This window comes from Pongo pygmaeus, chromosome 8, assembly GCF_028885625.2.
Source record: "Pongo pygmaeus isolate AG05252 chromosome 8, NHGRI_mPonPyg2-v2.0_pri, whole genome shotgun sequence".
NCBI lineage: Eukaryota > Metazoa > Chordata > Mammalia > Primates > Hominidae > Pongo > Pongo pygmaeus.
Window position 1 is genome coordinate 74,750,015 of NC_072381.2, and position 21,237 is coordinate 74,771,251.

The 21,237-nt window shown below is 42.4% G+C and overlaps 1 protein-coding gene and 1 pseudogene across 2 annotated transcripts in view; one reads left to right on the plus strand and one right to left on the minus strand.

Moving 5' to 3' along the window:
- Window positions 1-13,238: 13,238 nt before the first annotated feature.
- The window catches only part of DNAJC12 (DnaJ heat shock protein family (Hsp40) member C12), a 43,651-nt gene continuing 35,652 nt past the window's right edge, over window positions 13,239-21,237 (plus strand). The window contains exon 1 of one of the 2 annotated variants that reach the window (XM_054435690.2): window positions 13,239-13,494. In XM_054435690.2, coding sequence (XP_054291665.1) covers window positions 13,417-13,494 — 78 coding nt within the window. In that variant the 5' untranslated portion in view covers window positions 13,239-13,416. The remainder of the gene's footprint in view (window positions 13,495-21,237) is intronic. The other variant, XM_063670569.1, reaches the window with a different exon arrangement.
- Window positions 17,334-17,658, minus strand: LOC129006225 (mitochondrial import inner membrane translocase subunit TIM14-like; annotated as a pseudogene).

Genomic DNA, 21,237 nt, shown 5'->3' on the forward strand with positions numbered 1-21,237 from the left:
TATGCCCTAGGCCTTGTCCTCTGTGGTAAATTCAGAGAATCCATTTGATTCAGTGATAGATTCACAAATGCCATACGATTCTGCGATAGCCCAAGCTTGCCAAATGAATGTCTGCCAAAAGGAAGTGAAATAAATAAATATAGAATAATATTCATGAGCAGATTGATGGCTCAGCAAAAGTTCCTTGAGAAAATGGTATATGCCTAGCTGCAGGAGGTGTAAAAGGAATCTATTTTAGTGGTTCTTCCCATAAGGAACTTAGATTGCAATTAAAGAGATAAGACAGGGGCCGGGCGCGGTGGCTCCCTCCTGTACTAGGGCCATCTAGTCCCTCCCCCTGAAGGCAACTACTCTTATGGGTTGCTTGTGAATCCTTCCAGAGACATTATTATCGTAAGTTAAATAGTTCTTTTTTATTTTTTGGCTTCAGATAGGAATTTTCTTTTTTTTTTTTTTTTTTTTTTGAGACGGAGTCTCGCTCTGTCACCCAGGCTGCAGTGCAGTGGTGTGATCTCGGCTCACTGCAAGCTCCACCTCCCGGGTTCACACTATTCTCCTGCCTCAGCCTCCTGAGTAGCTGGGACTACAGGCCCCCGCCACCACGCCCGGTTAATTTTTTGTATTTTCAGTAGAGACCGGGTTTCACCGTGTTAGCCAGGATGGTCTCCATCTCCTGACCTCAGGTGATCCGCCCGCCTGGGCCTCCCAAAGTGCTGGGATTACAGGTGTGAGCCACCGCGCCCGGCCTGAAAACGCTATTTCAACAGCCTTTGAAGAATCATTTACGAATTTCTAGGTATTCATATATTCTATGTCTGACTTAACAGTAACGCCTTTTGACTCATCCGGTTCTTGGACCAGGACACTGTCTTGCTCTGTAAGCCAGGGAGAGATTTTATTAGGCTATTTTACAAATGCAGGGTCTGAAACATAAAAAGGTTACGGTCCGGGCAGGCTATGTTCTCTTTCTACTGGATCTTAATCTTAAGCTGGACCGGATCAGTAGATTGAGAAGCAGGCTTTAGAGAGCCTAGTGTCAATCTGGAATCTAAGCCCTTCTATCAGAGGGCAAAACTCGTGTCCAGGACCCCAGCCTTAGCGGGGAGCAGGGGCCCGTGTGTCGGGAAATAAGGACGAATGGTTGCAGGCACAGTTTCTGGAACCCGCGTTTTGTGCCTCCTTTGCTCGTATTTGGAAAAACCGCTGGGGAAAGGCGCCGATTTCATTCTGCAATACATAACTTTGAAGCGAGACTGAAAGGAAAAACGAGACGCGGAAAGGGTCAGGTCAGAGTGCGACTTTCAGGGCCGCGCAGAGCCCACCTGTGGGCTGGCTAATTTTCATGCTCGCTCGGAGCTTCTGGAGCTTGTAGCCTCTTGTTTTCCAGCCTTTCTCCTTTTGATTTGAGATTAGTTTCAGTTTACCTACTTCCAGAGTAGGGTATTCGATGTAAAAACAGCACTTACGGAGGGCGGGGGCGGAAAGGCGGGCGGTGTCCCTGGAGTATGAAAGTAACTGGCTTGTTTCCGGTTCCTCTGTGGCGCGGTTATCGCGATGCCTTATGGGAGTTGTAGTCTCGGGTGAGAGACGCTTCCCGGGAGGGAGGAACAGGCCCCCAAGGCCTAGGATTGAGCATCGGATTCTCCGTGTCTTGTGTGTGTGGTTCTTTTCCATTCTCCCCTGCCTTCCCCTCCCCTCCCCTGCCCTCCCCTCCCCTCCCCTCCTTTTTCTTTTTTCTGACGGAGTGTCACTCTGTTGCCCAGGCTGGAGTGCAGTGGCGCCATCTCGGCTCACTGCAACCCCCGCCTGCCTGGTCAAGCAATTCTCCTGCCTCAGGCACCGGAGTAGCCGGGACTATAGGCGCCCGCCACCACACCCGGCTAATTTCTGTATTTTTAGTAGCGATGGGGTTTCACCATTCTGGCCAGGCTGGTCTGGAACTCTTGATCTCAAGTGATCCACCCGCCTTGGCCTCCCAAAGTGCTGGGATTACAGGCGTGAGCCACCGCGCCCGGCCTCCACAGAGCTTTAACTCTGTTAAAAAGGTCTACATAATTTCTACTATACGCTATATTCTTCCGTACAGAAGAAAAATTATGGGATGACTACATCGACTTCACACAGTTTAAAAAAGTATAAAAGGAAATGAAAATCTTCTTTTGAGTACCTGCCCAGTTCCTCCCCTAAAAGAATACTGTTGCTTGCTTTTTTTTTTTGAGATGAACTTTGGATCTTGTTGCCCAAGCTGGAATGCAACGGCGCGATCTCGGCTCACTGTAACCTTCCCCTCCCGGGTTCAAGCGATTCTCCTGCCTCAGCCTCCCTAGAAGCTGAGATTACAGGTGTGCGCCACCACTCCCAGCTAATTATTATTAGTAGTAGTAGTAGAGACGGAGTTTCACCATGTTGGCCAGGCTAGTCTGGAACTCCTGACCTCAATCAGGTGATCCACCCGCCTTGGCCTCCCAAAGTTCTGGGATTATAGGCATGAGCCACTTCGCCCGGCCTGCTGCTTGCTTTTTTTTTTTTTTTTTTTTGAGACGGAGTCTCGGTCTGTAATCCAGGCTGGAGTTCAGTGGCACGATCTTGGCTCACTGCACCTCCACCTCCCGGGTCCCGGTTAAAAAAATTCACCTGCCTCAGTCTCCCGAGTAGCTGCTGGGATTACAGGAACGCACCGCCATGCCACGCTAAGTTTTGCTTTTTTTTTTTTTTTTTTTTTTTTAAGTAGAGATGGGGATTTCACCCTGTTGGCCAGGTTGGTCTTGAACTCCTGACCTCATGATCTGCGCACCTTGGCCTTCCAAAGTGCTGGGATTATAGGCATGAGCCACTGCTCCCAGCCTGTTGCTTGCTTTTTAAAGGCAGTTATCTTTAGAAAAAATTACAAGTGCAAATGTACATACTATTAAAAAGTACACAATAGAGATAATACTGTAATACTCTTCTCAAACCTGTTTTTTCATTTGATAGCACTCGTTAGACATCTTTCCATACTTGCACATAAAAAGCTATCTTCTCTTTTCACTGGCAATATAGTAGTTCATCCTACAAATAGCATAATTTATTCATCTCCTGCCCTCCTCCACTCCACCGATGAACATTTTGTTGTATATATATTTTTTCCTGTTGCAAACAACGCTGCAGTGGTCCTCTTGAACATATTTTGGTGTATATCCACAAGCTGAATTTGTGGAGACAAAATTGCCCTGTCTAGGATAGATATGCTTTATAAAAGGTGATAAATACACCAATTTGCCAAATTGTACCAGTTTACACTGTCATCCAGCAATGTATGGACATGCTTTCTTCCTCATTTCTGTTTTCTAGCATGGGTATTATCAAACCTTTGCTAATCTGAGAGATGAACAACTTTATCCTCTTTGGATTGATTTGCAGTTTCATAATTATTAGTGAGGTTGCACTACTATTTGTATGTTTATTGGCCGTTTGTATTTCTGAAAGTAGTTGTATTTTTGGCTTAATTTTCTTTTCTTTTCTTTTTTTTTTTTGAGATGGAGTCTCGCTCTGTCGCCCAGGCTGGAGTGCAGTGGCGCGATCTCGGCTCACTGCAAGCTCCGCCTCCCGGGTTCACACTATTCTCCTGCCTCAGCCTCCCGAGTAGCTGGGACTACAGGTGCCTGCCACCATGCCCGGCTAATTTTGTTTTTTTTGTATTTTTAGTAGCGACGGGGTTTCACCGTGTTAGCCAAGATGGTCTCGATCTCCTGACCTGGTGATCCGCCCGCCTCGGCCTCCTAAAGTGCTGGGATTACAGGCGTGAGCCACCAAGCCTGGCATTTTTGGCTTATTTTTCTATTGTGTTGTTCATCTTTTTAAAATTGATTTGTCTGCACTTGTATATTAAGGAAGTTAGTCTTTTGTCTGTTATGAGAATTATGAAATTTTTTTCTTTGTATATTGTTTGCCTTCTGATTTTGCTTTTGTATTTTTTTGGTCACAAAAATGTGCTTACTTTTTTTTTTTGAGACAGGGTCTTGCTCTGTCGCCCAGGCTGGAGTGCAGTGGCATGATCTCAGCTCACTGCAGCTTGGACTTCCCCAGACTCAAGTGATCCTCCTGCCTCAGCCTCCCGAGTAGCTCGCTGGGATACAAGCGCTTTTTTTTTTTTTTTTTTTTTTGTAGAGACTGAGTCTTGCCATGTTGCCTAGGCTGGTCTCAAACTCTGGGGCTCAAGTGATCCACCTGCCTTGACCTCCCAAAGTGCTGGGATTACGGGCGTGGGCCACCGCACCAGGCCACTTAATTTTTATATAGTTATGCTCATGAGATTTTTTTCCATGGCTTCTGAGTTATTTGATTTTTCTGTAATTTATTTTGGTATAAGGAGGAGTGGCTCTAGCTTTCTTATTTATCATTTCTCCAAAAGATTAGCTAGTGGTCTTGTCATGATTTTTGTTACCTCTATAGATGGAGAGAAAATCCCAAAGAATATTAAAATTATACCCTACCATAAGATGCTGCAACAGGTTTGAAAGTTAGTTTTGGGGAACAGAGCAGGAATAACAAAATGGCACTCCAACTTTCCTCAAAACATCTGCTCATCTTGTATTATTGCTTTTTCTGAACAATATCCAATGCCAATATTTATTAAAATAAGTAATGAAAATTTTCTAATCCATATGCAACTTAAAAAAGACACTGGTTAGGCCGGGCATGGTGGCTCACACCTGTAATCCCAGCACTTTGGGAGGCTGAGGCGGGCAGATCACGAGCTCGGGAGATCGAGACCATACTGGCTAACACGGTGAAACCCCTCTACTAAAAATACAAAAAATTAGCTGGGTGTGGTGACACGTGCCTGTAGTCCCAGCTACTCGGGAGGCTGAGGTAACCCAGAAGGCGGAGGTTGCAGTGAGCTGAGATCGCACCACTGCACTCCAGCCTGGGCGACAGAGCGAGACTCCATCTCAAAAAAAAAAAAAAAAAAAAAAAGACACTTAAATAAAATGTTGTATGACCAGGGTGGAATGCTGTGCAGATGTTGAAAAGAATGAGACAATCAAGTGAAAAGGAAAAAAAAGCACTAAGATTCAGAAGTGTATTGCTATGGTTTGAGTGTGTCCCTCCAAAATTTATGTTGGAATTGAATCCTTATTGTGATGGAATTAAGAAGTTGGGCCTTTTGGGAAGTGATTAAATCACGAGGGCTTTGTGTTCATGAATGGGATTAGTGCCCTTATAAAAGGTTGAAGGGAGCTGCCTTGCCCTTTTCGTCATGTCAGGACACAGCAACAAGGTGTCATTTATGAAGCAAAGAGTAAGCCTTACCAGACACTGAATCTGCTGGCACCTTTATCTTGAACTTCCAAGCCTCCATAAATGTATGAAATAAATTTATATTATTATTATTATATATTTTTTTTCAGATGGAACCTCGCTCTGTTGACCAGGCTGGAGTGCAGTGGTGCGTTCTCAGCTCACTGCAACCTCTGCCTCCCAGGTTCAAGTGATCCCCCGAGTAGCTGTGATGACAGGTGTGAGCTACCATGCCTGGCTAATTTTTGTATTTTTAGTGGAGACAGGGTTTCACCATGTTGGTCAGGTTGGTCTTGAACCCCTGACCCCGTGATCCACCCACCTGGGCTTCCCAAAGTGCTAGGATTACAGGCATGAGCCCCCGCGCCTGGCTGACCAGACTGATCTTAAAAGCTCTGAGTTTAACATGTTATTGACTTGCTCAAGAACCTACAACAGTTCCTCTTGCATCCATACTCACTCAGTGTCTTCCACCTGATCATCAAGGCTTTCTACATTCTGGCCCAGGTCTTCTGTTCAATCCCAATATTAAAGGCGATCTCTCCAACATACCTTGCCATAAGGTTATTTTCCTTACCTTTAACTGAACACACAATGGACATTTCCATCTCTGTATGATAGCTTATGTGTTTTGCTCCTTTCTCCTGCTTTTCGTTTATTTTGTGAGTGCTTCTATGAATTCCTGGGTTAAAATGTTCCTAAAAATCACATTGTCTTAGGCCATACTTGCATTGCTATGAGGGAATACCTGAACCTGGGTAATTTATAAAGAATATATATATATTTTTACTTTTAATTGAGACAGGTTCTCACTCTGTCACCCAGGCTGGGTGCAGTGGCATGATTGTGGCTCACTACAGCCTTGAGCTCCTGGGCTCAAGTGATCCTCCCACCTCGGCCTCTGGAATAGCTGGGACTACAGGCATACGCCACCATGCCTAGCTAATTTTTGTATTTTTTGTAGAGATGGGATTTTGCCATGTTGCCCAGGCTGGTCTCGAACTCGTGAGCTCAAGTGATCCACCCGCCTCGGCCTCCCAAAGTGCTGTAACTACAGGCATGAGCTGTGGCACTCAGCCAAGAAAAGAGTTTTAATTGGCTCGTGGTCCTGAAGGCTGTACAAGCATGGAGCCAGCATCTGCTTGGCTACTGGGGAGGCCTCAGAGAGCTTTTACTCATGGCAGAAGGCAAAGCAGGAGCAGGAATGTCACATGGCAAGAACAGGAACAAGAGAGTGAGGGGGAAGATGCCATGCCACACACTTTTAAACAGCCAGATCTTTTTTTTTTTTTTTTTAAATTAAAATACTGAGTTTTATTTCACATGTATATTTTTGTCTCCCCACCATTTCCATGTCTGACCACTGCTACTACTATGTCCTATCATAACATTCCATACATACTTAAAACCAAGCAAAGGGTGGAGTTCCATCTTTAAAAACTAAACAGGCATTTTGGACAACACATTCTTGGCAATAGAACCTGGACAACATTTATCAAACACGGTAGGGAAAGTTCTCACTCTGCATTATAAAAAGGACAGCCAGATATCAACTGTTACAGAAATGAAATTAGACGGAAAATTTTTAACAAACTGTTTAAACTATTTTCTTAAAGAGACTTCCTCCACTGCCAGAGATCTTGAATAGCCTCTTGGTCAGTCATCCGGAAGCAATTCTTCACATAATTGATGAACTTGAACAGCCAGATCTTATGAGAATTCGCTCACTATTCTGAGGACAGCACCAGGAGGATGGCACTAAACCATTCATGAGAAATCTGGCTCCATGATCCTATCACCTCCTACCAGGCCCTGCCTCCAGCACTGGGGATTACAATTCAACATGAGATTTAGAGGGGACAACATCTAAACTGCATCATTCTACCTTGACCCCTTAGATCTCATATTCTTCTCACGTTGCTGAATACAATTATCCCCTGCCCATAGTTCCCCAAAGTCTTAATTCATTCCAGCATTAACTCAGAAGTCCCAAGTCCAAAGTCTTATCTGAGACTCAAGCCAAGTTCCTTCCACCTATGAACTTCTGAAATCAAAGACAAGTTATTTACTTCCAAGATACGTGGAGATACAGGCATTGGGTAAACACTCCCTTTCCAAAAGGAAGAAATCAGCTAAAAGAAAGGAGCAACGAGCCGGGTGCTGTGGCTCATGCCTGTAATCCCTGCACCTTGGGAGGCTGAGGAGGGTGGATCACCCGATGTCAGGAGTTGAAAACCAGCTTGGCCAACATGGTGAAACCCCGTCTCTACTAAAAATACAAAAATTAGCCGGGTGTGATGGCACATGCCTGTAATCCCAGCTACTCAGGGAGGATGAGGCAGGGGAATAGCTTGAACCTGGGAGGTGCAGGTTGCAGTGAGCCGAGATCATGCCACTGCACTTCAGTCTGGGCAACAGAGCAAGACTCCGTCTCAAAAAAAAAAAAGGAAAAAAAAAAGAAAGGAGCAACAAGTCCCAAGCAAGCCTGAAACCCAGCAGGACACTCATTAAATTTTAAAGCTCCAAAATAATTCTTGACACCATGTCTCACATCCTTGGCACACTGCTGTGAGGAGCGGGCTCCCAAGCCCTTGGGCAGCCCTGCCCTTGTGGCTTTGCAGGCTGCTCTCTCCTGGGTTGGAGTTGAGTGCCTGTGACTTTTCCAGGTGCAGGGTGTGAGCTGCCAGTGGATCTACCACTCTGGGCCTGGAAGGTGGGGGCCCTATTCCCACAGCTTCACTAGGCAGTGCCCCAGTGGGGACTCTGTGGGGGTTTGTATTAGGCCATTCCCACATTTTTATAAAGAAATAACTGGCCAGGTGCAGTGGCTCACGTCTGTAATCCCAGCACTTTGGGAGGCTGAGGCGGGTGGATCACAAGGTCAGGAGTTCAAAACCAGACTGGTCAGTATGGTGAAACCTGGTCCCTACTAAAAATACAAAAATTAGCTGGGCATGGTTGCGTGTGCCTGTAGTCCCAGCTACTTGAGAGGCTGAGGCAGAAGAATCTCTTGAACCCGGGAGGCGGAGGTTGTGGTGAGCCAAGATTGTGCCATTGCACTCCAGCCTGGGTGACAGAGCGAGACTCCATCACAAAAAAAAAATAAAATAAAGAAATACCTGAGGCTGGGTACATTGGCTCATGCCTGTAATCCAGCACTTTGAGAGGCCAAGGTGGGTGGATCACGAGGTCAGGAGTTCAAGACCAGCCTGGCCAAGATGGTGAAATCCCATCTCTACTAAAAAATACAAAAAATTAGCCAGGTGTGGTGGCAGGCGCCTGTAATCCCAGCTACTCAGGAGGCTGAGGCAGAGAATTGCTTGAACCCAGGAGGCAGAGGTTGCAGTGAGCTGACATTGTGCCATTGCACTCCAGCATGGGCGACAGAGTGAGACTCCATCTCAAAAAAGAAAAGAAAAGAAAAGAAAAGAAATACCTGGGACTGGGTAATTTATAAAGAAAAGAGATTTAATTGGCTTATGGTTCTGCGGGCTGCACAGGGAACATAACACAGGCATCTGCTTCTGGGGATACCTCAGGAAGCTTCCAATCACAGCAGAAGGTGAAGGGGGAGCAGGCATCTCCTATGGTGGGAGCAGGAGCAAGAGAGAGAGAGAGCGAAGTGATACACACTTTTAAATAGCCAGATCTCAGAGAAGTCACTCACTTTTGTGAGGAAAGCATCAAGAGGATGATGCTCAACCATTCATGAGAAATCCAATACCATGATCTGATCACTTCCCACCAGGCCTTACCTCCAATACTGAGGATTACAATTCAACATGAGATTCAGGCAGGGACACTTTCCAAACTGTATTAAAGTTCCAACCTCCCATTTCCCCTCTGCACTGCCCTAGTAGAGGCTTTTGGTGAGGGCTCTGTCCCTGTGGTAGGCTTCTGCTAGGGTACCCAGGCTTTCTTATATATTCTCTGAAATCTAGGAGGAAGCTGCCAAACCTCCTTCACTCTTGCATTCTGAACACCTGCAGGCTTAACACCACATGGAAGCCACCAAGGCTTACAGCTTGCACCCTTCAGAGCTGTGGGCTGAGCTGTACCTGGGCCCCTTTGAGCTGAGGCTGGGGCTGAAGTGGCTGGATGCAGGAAGCAGCCTCCCATGGTGGTACGGGGAAGCAGGACCCTGAGCCTGGCCACCTAAATCATTCTTTTCTCCTGGGCCTCTAGGCCTGTGATGAGAAGGGCTGCCTCTTAGATCTCTGAAATGCCTTTGAGGTTTTTTTCTCATTGTCTTGGCTATCAGCACCTGGCTCCCTTTCATTTATGCAAATCTCTTTAGAAAGTGGTTGCTCTGCTGCAGTCTGCTTAGATTCTGGCCCTGAAAATGGGTTTTTGTTTTCTACCACATGGCTAGGTTGCAAATTTTCCAAACTTTTACATTCTGCTTTCCCTTTACATATAAGTTCCAACTTTAAGTCATTTCTTTGCTTCTGCATCTGAGGATAGGCTGTTAGAAGCAGCCAGGTCACTTCTTGAACACTTTGCTGCCTAGAAATTTCTTCTGCCAGATACCCTAAGTCATCAAAGTTCAAACTTCCACAGATTCCTAGGGCATGAATACCATATAGCTATGTTCCTTAGTAAGGCATAACAAGGGTGACCTTTATTCCGGTTCTCAATAAGTTCCTCATTTCCATCTGAGACCTCATTAGCCTGGACTTCACTGTCCATATCACCGTCAGCATTTTGGTCACAACCATTTAACCAGTCTCACAGGAGTTCCAAACTTTCCCTCATCTTCCTGTCTTCTTGTGAGCCCTCCAAAGTCTTCCAGCCTCTGCCCATTACCCAGTTTCAAAGCTGCTCCCACTTTGTCAGGTGTCTTTATACCAAGGCCCCACTCTTTGGTACCAATTTTTTGTGTTAGGCCATTCTTGCATTGCTACGAAGGAATACCTGAGACTTGGCAATTTATACTGAAAAGAGGTTTAATTGGCTCACAGTTCTGCAGAATGTGGAAGCACGGAGCCAGCATCTGTTCAGCTTCTGGGGAGGCTTCAGGGAGCTTTTACTTATGGCAGAAGGTGAAGTGGGAGCAGGCACGTTACATGGTGAGAACAGGAGTAACAGAGCCAGGGGGAAGATACCACACACTTTAAAAACTTTTAAGCCAGGTGCAGTGGCTCACCCCTGTAATCCCAGCACTTTGGGAGGCCATGGCAGGTGGATCACCTGAGGTCTGGAGTTCGAGACCAGCCTGACCAACATGGAGAAACCCCATCTCTACTAAAAATACAAAATTAGTCGGGCATGGTGGCACATGCCTGTAATCCCAGCTACTCGGGAGGCTGAGGCAGGAGAATAACTTGAACCCCGGAGGCGGAGGTTGCGATGAGCCAAGATCACACCATTGCACTTCAGCGTGGGCAACAAGAGTGAAACTCTGTCTCAAAAAAAACAAATTATATTATTAATATAAAAATAGGGACAGAGTCTCACTATGTTGCCGAGGCTGGTTTTGAACTCCTGGGCTCAAACAATCCTCCTGCCTTGGTCTCTCAAAGTGCTGTGATTACAGGCGTGAGCGACTGCACCTGGCCAATACCACACTTTTTTGTTTGTTTGTTTTAGACAAGGTCTTGCTCTGTCACCCAGGCTGGAGTGCAGAGGCGCGATCTCAGCTCATTGCAGCCTTGACCTCCTGGGTTCAAGCAATTCTTGTGCCTCAGCCTCCCAAGTAGCTGAAATTACAGGCATGTGCCACCACACCCGGCTAACTTTTTTGTATTTTCAGTAGAGATGAAGTTTTGCCATGTTGGCCAGCCTGGTCTTAAACTCCTGGTCTCAAGTGATCTGCCTGCTTCGGCCTCCCAAAGTTCTGGGATTACAGGTGTGAGCCACCATGCCCAGCCCTAACATTCCATTTGTTTAGTCATCCGTTGATGGACACTTGCATTGCCTCCACTTTTTGGCTATTATGACTAACGCCTTGATGAACATGAGTATATAAATATCTTTTCAAATTCCTGCTTTCAATTCTTTTGTGTATTTACCCAGAAGTGGAATTGTGGGGTCACATGGTAGTTCTATGTTTAATTTTTTGAGGAACCACCATACTGCTTTCCACCATGGCAACTTCACATCATTAAAAGGCCATTTATCAGTGTTTTAGATCAAGATATTGTGATATGCAAATATAACTTTAAATACCTTAAAGGATGTAGTGAAACTTCTAAAACAAAATTAATTGTACTTTAAAATTCTTTTTTTTTTTTTTTTTTTTTGAGATGGAGCCTCGCTCTGTCACCCAGGCTGGAGTCCAGTGGCACGATCTCGGCTCACTGCAACCTCCGCCTCCCAGATTCAAGCAATCCTCCTGCCTCAGCCTCCTGAGTAGCTGGGACTACAGGTGTGTGCCACCACGCCCGGCTAATTTTTGTATTTTTAGTAGAGACAGGATTTCATCATGTTGGTCAGGCTGGTCTCGAACCCCCGACCTCGTGATCCGCCCTCCTCAGTCTCCCAAAGTGCTGGGATTATGGCATGAGCCACTGTGCCTGGCCTTAAAATTCTATATAGAACTTTTAGCAAGACAGTATGTACAATGAAGGATTGGTAAAAATGGTGCTTCAGTGCTTTTTCTTGCTTCTCTTCAGATATAAACCTTTAAAAAGATATAGGTGGGCTAAAAGAAAAACTATTTTTTCCCCTCAGGTGGGGGAATTTAAAGTGTTAAGGGCCAGGCATGTTGGCTCACATCTGTAATCTCAGCACTTTGGGAGGCCAAAGTGGGAGGATCACTTGAGTCCAGGGGTTTAAGACCAATCTGGGCAATATGGCAAGACCCTGACTCTCTGAAAAATGAAACAAAAAAAGTGTTAAGGCAGTCAAAGTGTTGTGTCCCTGACCATTCACCTTGTTCTCTAAATCCCAGAACTGAACTGTGTTTCTTAGGGCCAAAATGAACTGAAACATAAATTGCCTGGACCCACCTCAGACCAGAGACACTCCTGAGTCTGGAGAAGCAACCCAGGAGAAATAGCACAGCCATCTGACTCGAGTTATCATCGGTTCTTCTCATTGTCCTATTTTATTTTCTCTAAAGCACAAATCACTGTTTTTTTTTTTATTTTTTGAGATGGAGTCTTGCTCTGTAGCCCAGTCTGGAGTGCAGTGGCACCATCTCGGCTCACTGCAGCCTCTGCCTCCCAGGTCCAAGTGATTCTTCTGCCTCAGCCTCCCAAGTAGCTGGACTACAGGTGTGGGCCACCATGCCCGGCCTACAAATCACTATTTTAAATGATTGTGGTTTTTTTTTGCATGTTTTTCAGCTGTCTTCCTCCATCAGAACGTAAGCTCCATAAAAATCAAGACTGTGTTATTGGCTGGGCGCCGTGGCTTATGCCTGTAATCCCAGCACGTTGGGAGGCCGAAGCAGGCAGATCGCTTTGAGCTCACAGGTTTGAGACCAGGCTGGGCAACATGGGAAAACCCTCTTCTCTTAAAACATAACAAAACAAAAACCAAAAATTAGCCGGACATGGTGCTATGTGCCTGTGGTCCCAGCTACTCGGGAGGCTGAGGTGGGAGGATCGTTTGAGCCAGGGAGATGGAGGTTGCAGTGAGCTGAGACTGCACCACTGCACTCCAGCCTGGGTGACAGAGTGAGACCTTGTCTGAAAATAAACAAATAAATAAAATTAAGTATTTTAAACACTCAGAAAAGCTCCCATTATCCTTATTAACACATCCTAAGATTTTACCACATTGCTTCAAATTTTTTTTCTTTTTTTTTTTTAAAGGATAAAGACAAAAATATATAGGAGATGGAGAGGTGGCTAATGTGGCAAGTTTCTGAAAATAGACAGTCTTTATTAACTCATAAGACAAATGGTTCACATGCATCTCTTATATAAACTCAAACTACAGATCCCAGGCAGCACTGCAATAATAGACACGTGGACTGTTCTTTTCTTCTCTGTAAACAGCCAATGAGAGGCAGAGTTTACAAAGGTCTAGGATGACATCTGGTGTATTGACTGTGGCCAGTCTTAAAGCTAGTTTTTGCTGTTTGGAACGTGCTGCTCTAATTCAGATTTAAAGAGTTTTTTCCTGTTAATTTGAAGCTCACTGTTCCTCTTGTTTCCGAGGGAAGAAGGACTGATTTAAGTCATCTAAATGGATGCAATACTGAATTACAGGTCAGAAGATACTGAAGATTACTACACATTACTGGGATGTGATGAACTATCTTCGGTAAGACAGTGGATAATGTTTTTATCACAACAGTATTCTTTTTCACAATAGTATTTCAAGTTTTTATTTAAGGTTTTAACTTTGAATTTTTAGTCACATTGCCTACAAACCTAACCTTGTGTTGTTTTAAAGCACTTTTGGCTCAGAGAAAGTTAAGAATTTAAATGTATGTTGGGTTTTTACTTGAATAGTGTCCTATGGGAATTTTGTGGAAGCTTCTGATTAAATATGTATATTCCGGCACATGGCCATATGCTCTGTTTCACAATATAGTATATTAAAAATAAATATTTGAAATTTTATTGTAATTTCTGATGGCAGTGTTTCACAGTATATATAAGCTATACCTTTATTATGGTGACTCATAATTGAGTTGAAATGAAATTTCTTATAAAATTAGGGATTTTAATATATTTTATTAAAATGTGTACTCCTATGTGAGCAGTCAAAATATAAACAAAGAAGCATCCTTTTATGTTAATATTTCAAATTGTGTGACAGAAATTACTTCTTGAAAGGGTGGCTTCTGAAACAAAACATGTGAAAACTCTGTAGCTGTTCACTGGATCTGTAAGAAAACAAAAATTTTAAAGTGCCCAATAAACAATTATAAAGGTTGTAGAGGTTTTTTAAATTATGGAAAAATCATTTATAATTCTCTCTCCCAAGGATAACACTATTAATATTTTGGCATATTAATCTCCAGTATTCTTTCTATGTATATTCTTTAAAGACATGTTTGGGAGGATATTATATGTACTTGTTGATTCCTGCTTTTTACCCATTCGTGTTATAACAAGGAATTTTCCATGCTATTAAACTTTCCTTGTACACTTTTTAGTGGTTGCAAAATATTTTATTTTACTGTGTTACCACAGTTGAATTATTCTTATTGTTAAATATTTTATTTCCAGTTTTTCAATATTTCAAATAATGTTGAGATTAATATAAAATATATTCATTATTAAATTATATATTATTAAATCATGTTATTAGGATATATTTATGTTTTATAATTAATATATTTTGTTTTATTTATTTTTATTAAAATCTAAGTAGTAAAATTAACATTTTAAAGCAAAATGTTTTTATATTTATTGTTGTTTCATAAAGGCAGTAGTTCATTAATAAAATATACTTAGTTTTGTTTTAAGAATAGAATGCATTATTGGACACAAAGGATTAAAATCTCTATTTTTGCCATGCTGAGGAAGTTATCTTAGACGCGTTGAAATTAAAAAAACTGCCCCACCCCCGGAATAGCTTATAATGGTCTTTTAGTTGCATATTTCTTCTCAAGAATGTGTTACTCTTGTTTATGTTGGTGGTGATTTGCTTACAGCAATTGAGAAAGCTTATTACCATCTTTACCATGTGTTATTCACAGTTGAAATTATACTATCATCAAACAATTTTTGAAGGAATAATTTAAAATCAAAGGAATATAATTTAACTTGATAAGGCTGACAATTTGGATTTAAAAAAATACATGGCAGCTTATACAGTTAGGGTTATTATATCTCCATAATCTTGTGACCTATTTAGTCAGTTCTTTTTTTTTTTTTTTAAATTTTACTTTAAGTTCTGGGATCCATGTGCAGAATGTGCAGGTTTGTTACATAGGTACACATGTGCCAGGGTGGTTTGCTGCACCTATCAACCCGTCATCTAGGTTTTAAGCCCCGCATACATTAGGTATTTGTCCTAATGCTGTCCCTCCCCTTCTCCCCCACCCCCTGACAGACCCCAGTGTGTGATGTTCCCCTCCCTGTGTCCATGTGTTCTCATTGTTCATCTCCCAATGAGATGAGTGAGAACATGCGGTGTTTGGTTTTCTGTTCCTGTGTTAGTTTGCTGAGAATGCTGGTTTCCAGCTTCATCCATGTCCCTGCAAAGGACATGAACTCATTCTTTTTCATGGCTGCATAGTCAGTCTTTTGAAGTTATGCTGTTGTCTTTTCAGTCTACATAGAAGGAGGATTCATTTTGGACAGCCTCACAGAAAATAATCTCACTGTTAATGTGTAATGTTCAAAATATGGTTACCAGGTAGAGTCATACTTCCTTGTCTCAACATTCCTTTTACTGGATGTATTTTACTGGTCTGTCAATGGCATATCATATCTAGATAACAATTATTTATTTTTAATGAAATGTTTGTCATAATATTGTCACTTCTTTATATATATATATATATATATATATGTCATTTTTTCTCTGTTTTTTGTTTTTTTGAGATGGAGTCTTGCTCTGTTGCCAGGCTGGAGTGCAGTGGCGCAATCTCGGGTCACTGCAACCTCCGCCTCCCGGGTTCAAGTGATTCTCCTGCCTCAGCTTCCTGAGTAGCTGGGACTACAGGCACGTGCCACCATGCCTAGCTAATTTTTGTATTTTTAGTAGAGACAGGGTTTCACCGTGTTGGCCAAGATGGTCTTCATCTCTTGACCTCGTGATCTGCCCGCCTCAGCCTCCTAAAATGCTGGGATTACAGGTGTGAGCCACCGCACCCGGCTTTTCTCTTCTTTTTATAGGTATGCTTCTCATTTAAAAAATATTTTTATGACATTTTTGACTAATATGACATTTCCTTTACTTGATTTGTATTGGATAGATTGCCTTTACTTCAGGTATTCCTTCATTTGATGCTCTAAAATTAACCAGAACTCATCATGCCCGAAAGCATTTTAGCTGTTATAATTTCAAAACAATTTGATATTCTAATTTTACTTATCACAATTGAATTGAGACACCCACATAATACTTTTGCTTTGGTATATAGTTCTTACAATTTAAAGTTTGTGCTAGAAACTGATTAAAGTAAAATTATATGTTTTCTAATGGTTCTAGAGCAGTAATCCTGAAGCTTTTCCTTCTCAGAGAGTTTTTAAAATTATCTTTCAGAAATTGAAAATACAACCATGACAACAAGCAATGAGACTAATTTTCTAGTTTACATAATGACATATATAAATTATGGGAGGATTTCCATGTTATATAGAAAACAATATATTCCCCATTTCAAAACAATTTAACAAAGATTGATTCCAAGACAGTTAGCCTTTCTCCCTATATTGGATTTTTTAAAAAAATTTTTATTTCTTTGAGATGAAGTCTTACTGTGTCGCCCAGGCTGGAGTGCAGTGGCAGGATCTCAGCTCACTGCAGCCTCTGCCTCCTGGGTTCAAGTGATTCTCCTGCTTCAGCCTCCTGAGTAGCAGTGATTATAGGTGCATGCCACCATGCCCAGCTAATTTTTGTATTTTTGTACAGACGAGCTTTCACCATGTTGTCCAGGCTGGCCTTGAACTCCTGACCTCAAGTGATCCGCTGCCTTGGCCTCCCAAAGTGTTGGAATTACAGGCGTGAGCCACCGCGCCCAGCCTCTATGCCTCAGTTTTCTAACCTGTAAATGGGAGTAAATAGTACCCACCTCACAGAGTTGTGGGGATTAAATAATACATGATATATAAAGCACTTTGAACAGTGCCTGGTGCAGAGCGCTAAGTTGTTGTGGTTGTGGTTGTGGCTGTTGTTTTGGCCCCCACAGTGTTATGTTGCACTTGGAACTTAGTACACTTATCCTATCCTTGAGTTTGCATTATTTTTAAGATGTTTTATTTTGCTATAATTTTTGACTTACAGAAAAGTTGTAAAAATAGTACAACAGAGTTCCTATATACCCTTAACCCAGCTTCCCTTTATGTTAACATCATACCTAATGAAAGTATAATGATCAAAATCAGAAATTAAAAAATTGTAGCTCTGAGACATTTTATTATAAAAACTTGGTACTCATATACATAAACTAAAATGAACTTAAAATTCATCATACATTTACTTCATTTTTTAGCTTGACCTTCTAGTAAATCTCTAGCTTCACTGATTTTGGCTGCTATGATTTAAGAGTATAATTTATCAATGAGCATCTCTTATTTTCCCTTTATTGGCAGTAGGGCTTACCCCTAGCATTAATGCTGCTTCTTGTTTTGTCATTTTGGGTTCCAACTCACCTCAGTAACAGCCACCACTGAAGGCAGATTTTGATAGACTTTGAAAAACTTGCTTTACTTGAGGCTCCATGTGCTCCCTGGCTTGCAAAACATAATGCCCTGCAAATCCTGCAGCAGCAATGGTCAGTCCAACTGCTACCATTGTACTGGCCATGGCTCTATCTGGGCTCCCCTGCCTCTACCGAGAGCATGGATCATCCCAGCCCAGAGGTCACGGCTAACAACTGCACACTTTTACCAGAGAGTGACGCAGCCACCGACTGCAAGCACAAACCACCAAAAAATCAGAAAATTAACATTGCTACAGTTAACCCTACCATGGTCCAGCAAACATTTTTTTTGTAAAGGACCAGATAGAGTCAGGACTAGAATGAGGCAAGTGTAGGATGTGTAGGATGCAAAATTTAAGGAGGCACTAACATTTAGGGTTGTGCACATACAGAAATTTGAGAGAGACAGAGAGAGAGAGAAAGAGAGAGAGAGAGGGAGAGAGAGAGAGGATATTTCCTTAAACCTAGGTGTCCTGCTTGCCTCACCTAGTGCTGATCCTGAGATAGCAAATATTTTAGGCTTTGCAGGCCTTACAGTCTCTGTCCTAACTACTCAGCTCTGCCATTGGAGAAAACAGCCATAGACAATACGTAAGTGAATGATCTTGGCTGTCTTCCGATAAAACTTTAATTAAAAAACAGGCAGCAGCAGGCCAGAGTCAGTCAATCCCTGATCTAAATTATGTCTTATCTAATTTCATCAGTTTTCCTACTAATGCCCTTTTTCTGTTCTAGGATCCAAGCCAGGATCCTTTATTACGCTTTGTCGTCATGTTCCCTTAGTGACCTCCAATCTGATGCTTTCTGCTACCTTCTTTGTCTTTCAGGACCTGGACACTTTGAAGAGTACTTGTTAGTTATTTTGTAGAATGTCCCTCAGTTTGACTTTGTTTGATATTTTCTCATGATTAGATTGAGGTTATGCATTTTTGGAAAGAACTCCTCAGAAGTGACGTTGTGCCTTTCTTAGTATTTCATGTGGGGGTGCATGATATGGATGTGCTTTCTTGACCTTGAGCACTTCGTTAAGGTGATGTCTGTCAGGTATCTTCTGCTGGGTTTTTCCATGGTAGGGTTGTTATTTTTCCTTTTGTAATTAACAAATATCTTGGGGAAGATACTTTGAGACTGTACTGTTTCTTCTCAAACTTTTACTCACTAAGTTTAGCATCCTTCGGTGGATCTTGCCTGTAACAGTTACTACTATGGTGTTTGCCTAATGGTGACTTTCTTTTTCTCATTAATTTTACATTTATTAGTATTCTACAGTAAGGAAATTCTTCGGTAAGGAAAAACTATCCCTTCTCACATTTATTTGTTTATTTGGCTTAGTTTTATCACTGTCAATTAATAGTTATTGTATTTTAAGTGTTATAACCCACATATTACCATTATTTATTTTGTGTCTCAAATTGTTTCTATGCCTCATGTCTTAATTAATTGTCATTTGATTAGAGTGATGTAGGAGGATCTCTCATTTATTTCAGGGATATTGCTAATATCTGGAATTTTGTGGGAAAAATCTAGTTTTAAACCGAGTGAATTAAAATAATAGATATCAATTAAATCAGTATTAAAATGAATCTTCTTTTCTTTCTTTTCTTTTTTTTTTTTTTTTTGAGATGGAATTTCACTCTTGTTGCCCAGGCTGGAGTGCAATGACGCAATCTGGGCTCACTGCAACCTTCGCCTCCTGGGTTCAAGCAATTCTCCTGCCTCAGCCTCCCGAGTAGCTGGGATTACAGGCATGCACCACCACACCCAGCTAATTTTTTGTATTTAGTAGAGATGGGGTTTCACCATGTTGGTCAGGCCAGTCTCAGACTCCTGACCTCAGGTGATCTGCCCATCTCGGCCTCTCAAAGTGTTGGGATTACAGGCGTAAGCCACTGCGCCCAGCCAAATTTCTTTTCTGCAGCACATTTTGCATCATATGAATTTCCATCACTGGAATCAATTCACTCTTAATGAATTAGCCATAATTTTCAGAAAGCTCCTATTACACTATAGTTATGTTACTTGAAGAACATCTGTCAGTCTATGATCAAATATTTATTGAACATTTCTTGTTGGGCCAGTACTAGAAGTAATATAGGGTGGGGAAAAACACAAAACAAAACAAAAAGGTGAGACGTGATGCTAGTGTTTAAAGAACCTGGTGTCCAATTGAGGAGCCAAAGCTAATACACAGGAAACAATTTGAGAACAATTAAGTATTGTGCTCTGTACTTTCTTTAAGTGCAGCAGAAATTAAAGAAAGAATATCTGAATAGACTTCAGAAAGAGATGGGGCTTGAAATGGCCTTACTAGATGGCCATAATTTTAATGCACTGTGGGAGAGACAGGGCATTTGTATGGCTAGGAAATCTTGGAGAAGATTCATCCAAGTGGGAATTGGATTAGTCTCCATGGCACACTGGAGTATTTCCTTGCTTAGACAAAAATATTTTGCTAGCAGAATATGGAAAAGATAAGTTTCTAAGTTTAAAATTTAAGTTCTAAAATTAATATGTGTTCAATAAGGAAATGTGGAATACAAAGAAAGCACAAATAAAAATGTTAACCTACATGTTTAACATTTTGGAGTATGACTTATACATGTTAATTATCTGTGCATATATGCTATATCTGTATATGTATATAAATAAGTAAATGCGTATGTGTATATGTATGTACGTATGTGTGTATTTTTGAGACGGATTCTCGCCCCGTGGCCCAGGCTGGAGTGCAATGGTGCGATCTCAGCTCACTGCAACCTCTGCCTCCCAGGTTCAAGTGATTCTCCTGCCTCAGCCTCCCAAGTAGCTGGGGCTACAGGCACGTGCTACCACGCCCGGCTAATTTTTTGTATCTTTAGTAGAGATGAGGTTTCACCATGTTGGTCAGCCTGGTCTCAAATTCCTGACCTCGTGATCCGCCCACCTTGGCCTCCCAAAGTGCTGGGATTACAGGCATGAGCCAACACACCTGGCCTATGTGTATGTATTTATATGTGTATTTTTGTATGTATTTGGAGTCAGACTGCATGGGTTCAGTTCCTAGATGTGTTACTTATTAGCTGTGTGACCTTGGGAGAATTCCTTAATTTTTCTATGTCTTGATTTCCTAATCTGCAAAATGAGAATAATGATAGTATTAACCTCATACTGTTGTGGGAATTAAATGAAACACTCTATGTAAAGTGCTTAGAAAAGTGCCTGGCACATATTAAGTATCAAAAAATTTATTTATTTATTTATTTTTTGAGACGGAGTCTTGCTCTGTCGCCCAGGCTGGAGTGCAGTGGCGGGATCTCGGCTCACTGCAAGCTCTGCCTCCCAGGTTCACGCCATTCTCCTGCCTCAGCCTCCTGAGTAGCTGGGACTACAGGCTCCCGCCACCACGCCCAGCTAATTTTTTATATTTTTAGTAGAGACGGGGTTTCACTGTGTTAGCCAGGATGGTCTCGATCTTCTGACCTCGTGATCCGCCCGCCTCAGCCTCCCAAAGTGCTGGGATTACAGGCGTGAGCCACTGCGCCCGGCCTATTTATTTATTTTTTCAGACGGAGTCTTGCTCTGTCACTCAGGCTGGAGTGCAATGGCGCGATCTCAGCTCACTGCAACCTCCTCCTCCCAGGATCAAGTGATTCTTGTGTCTCAGCCTCCCAAGTAGCTGGGATTACAGGCCATGCCAGGCTAAT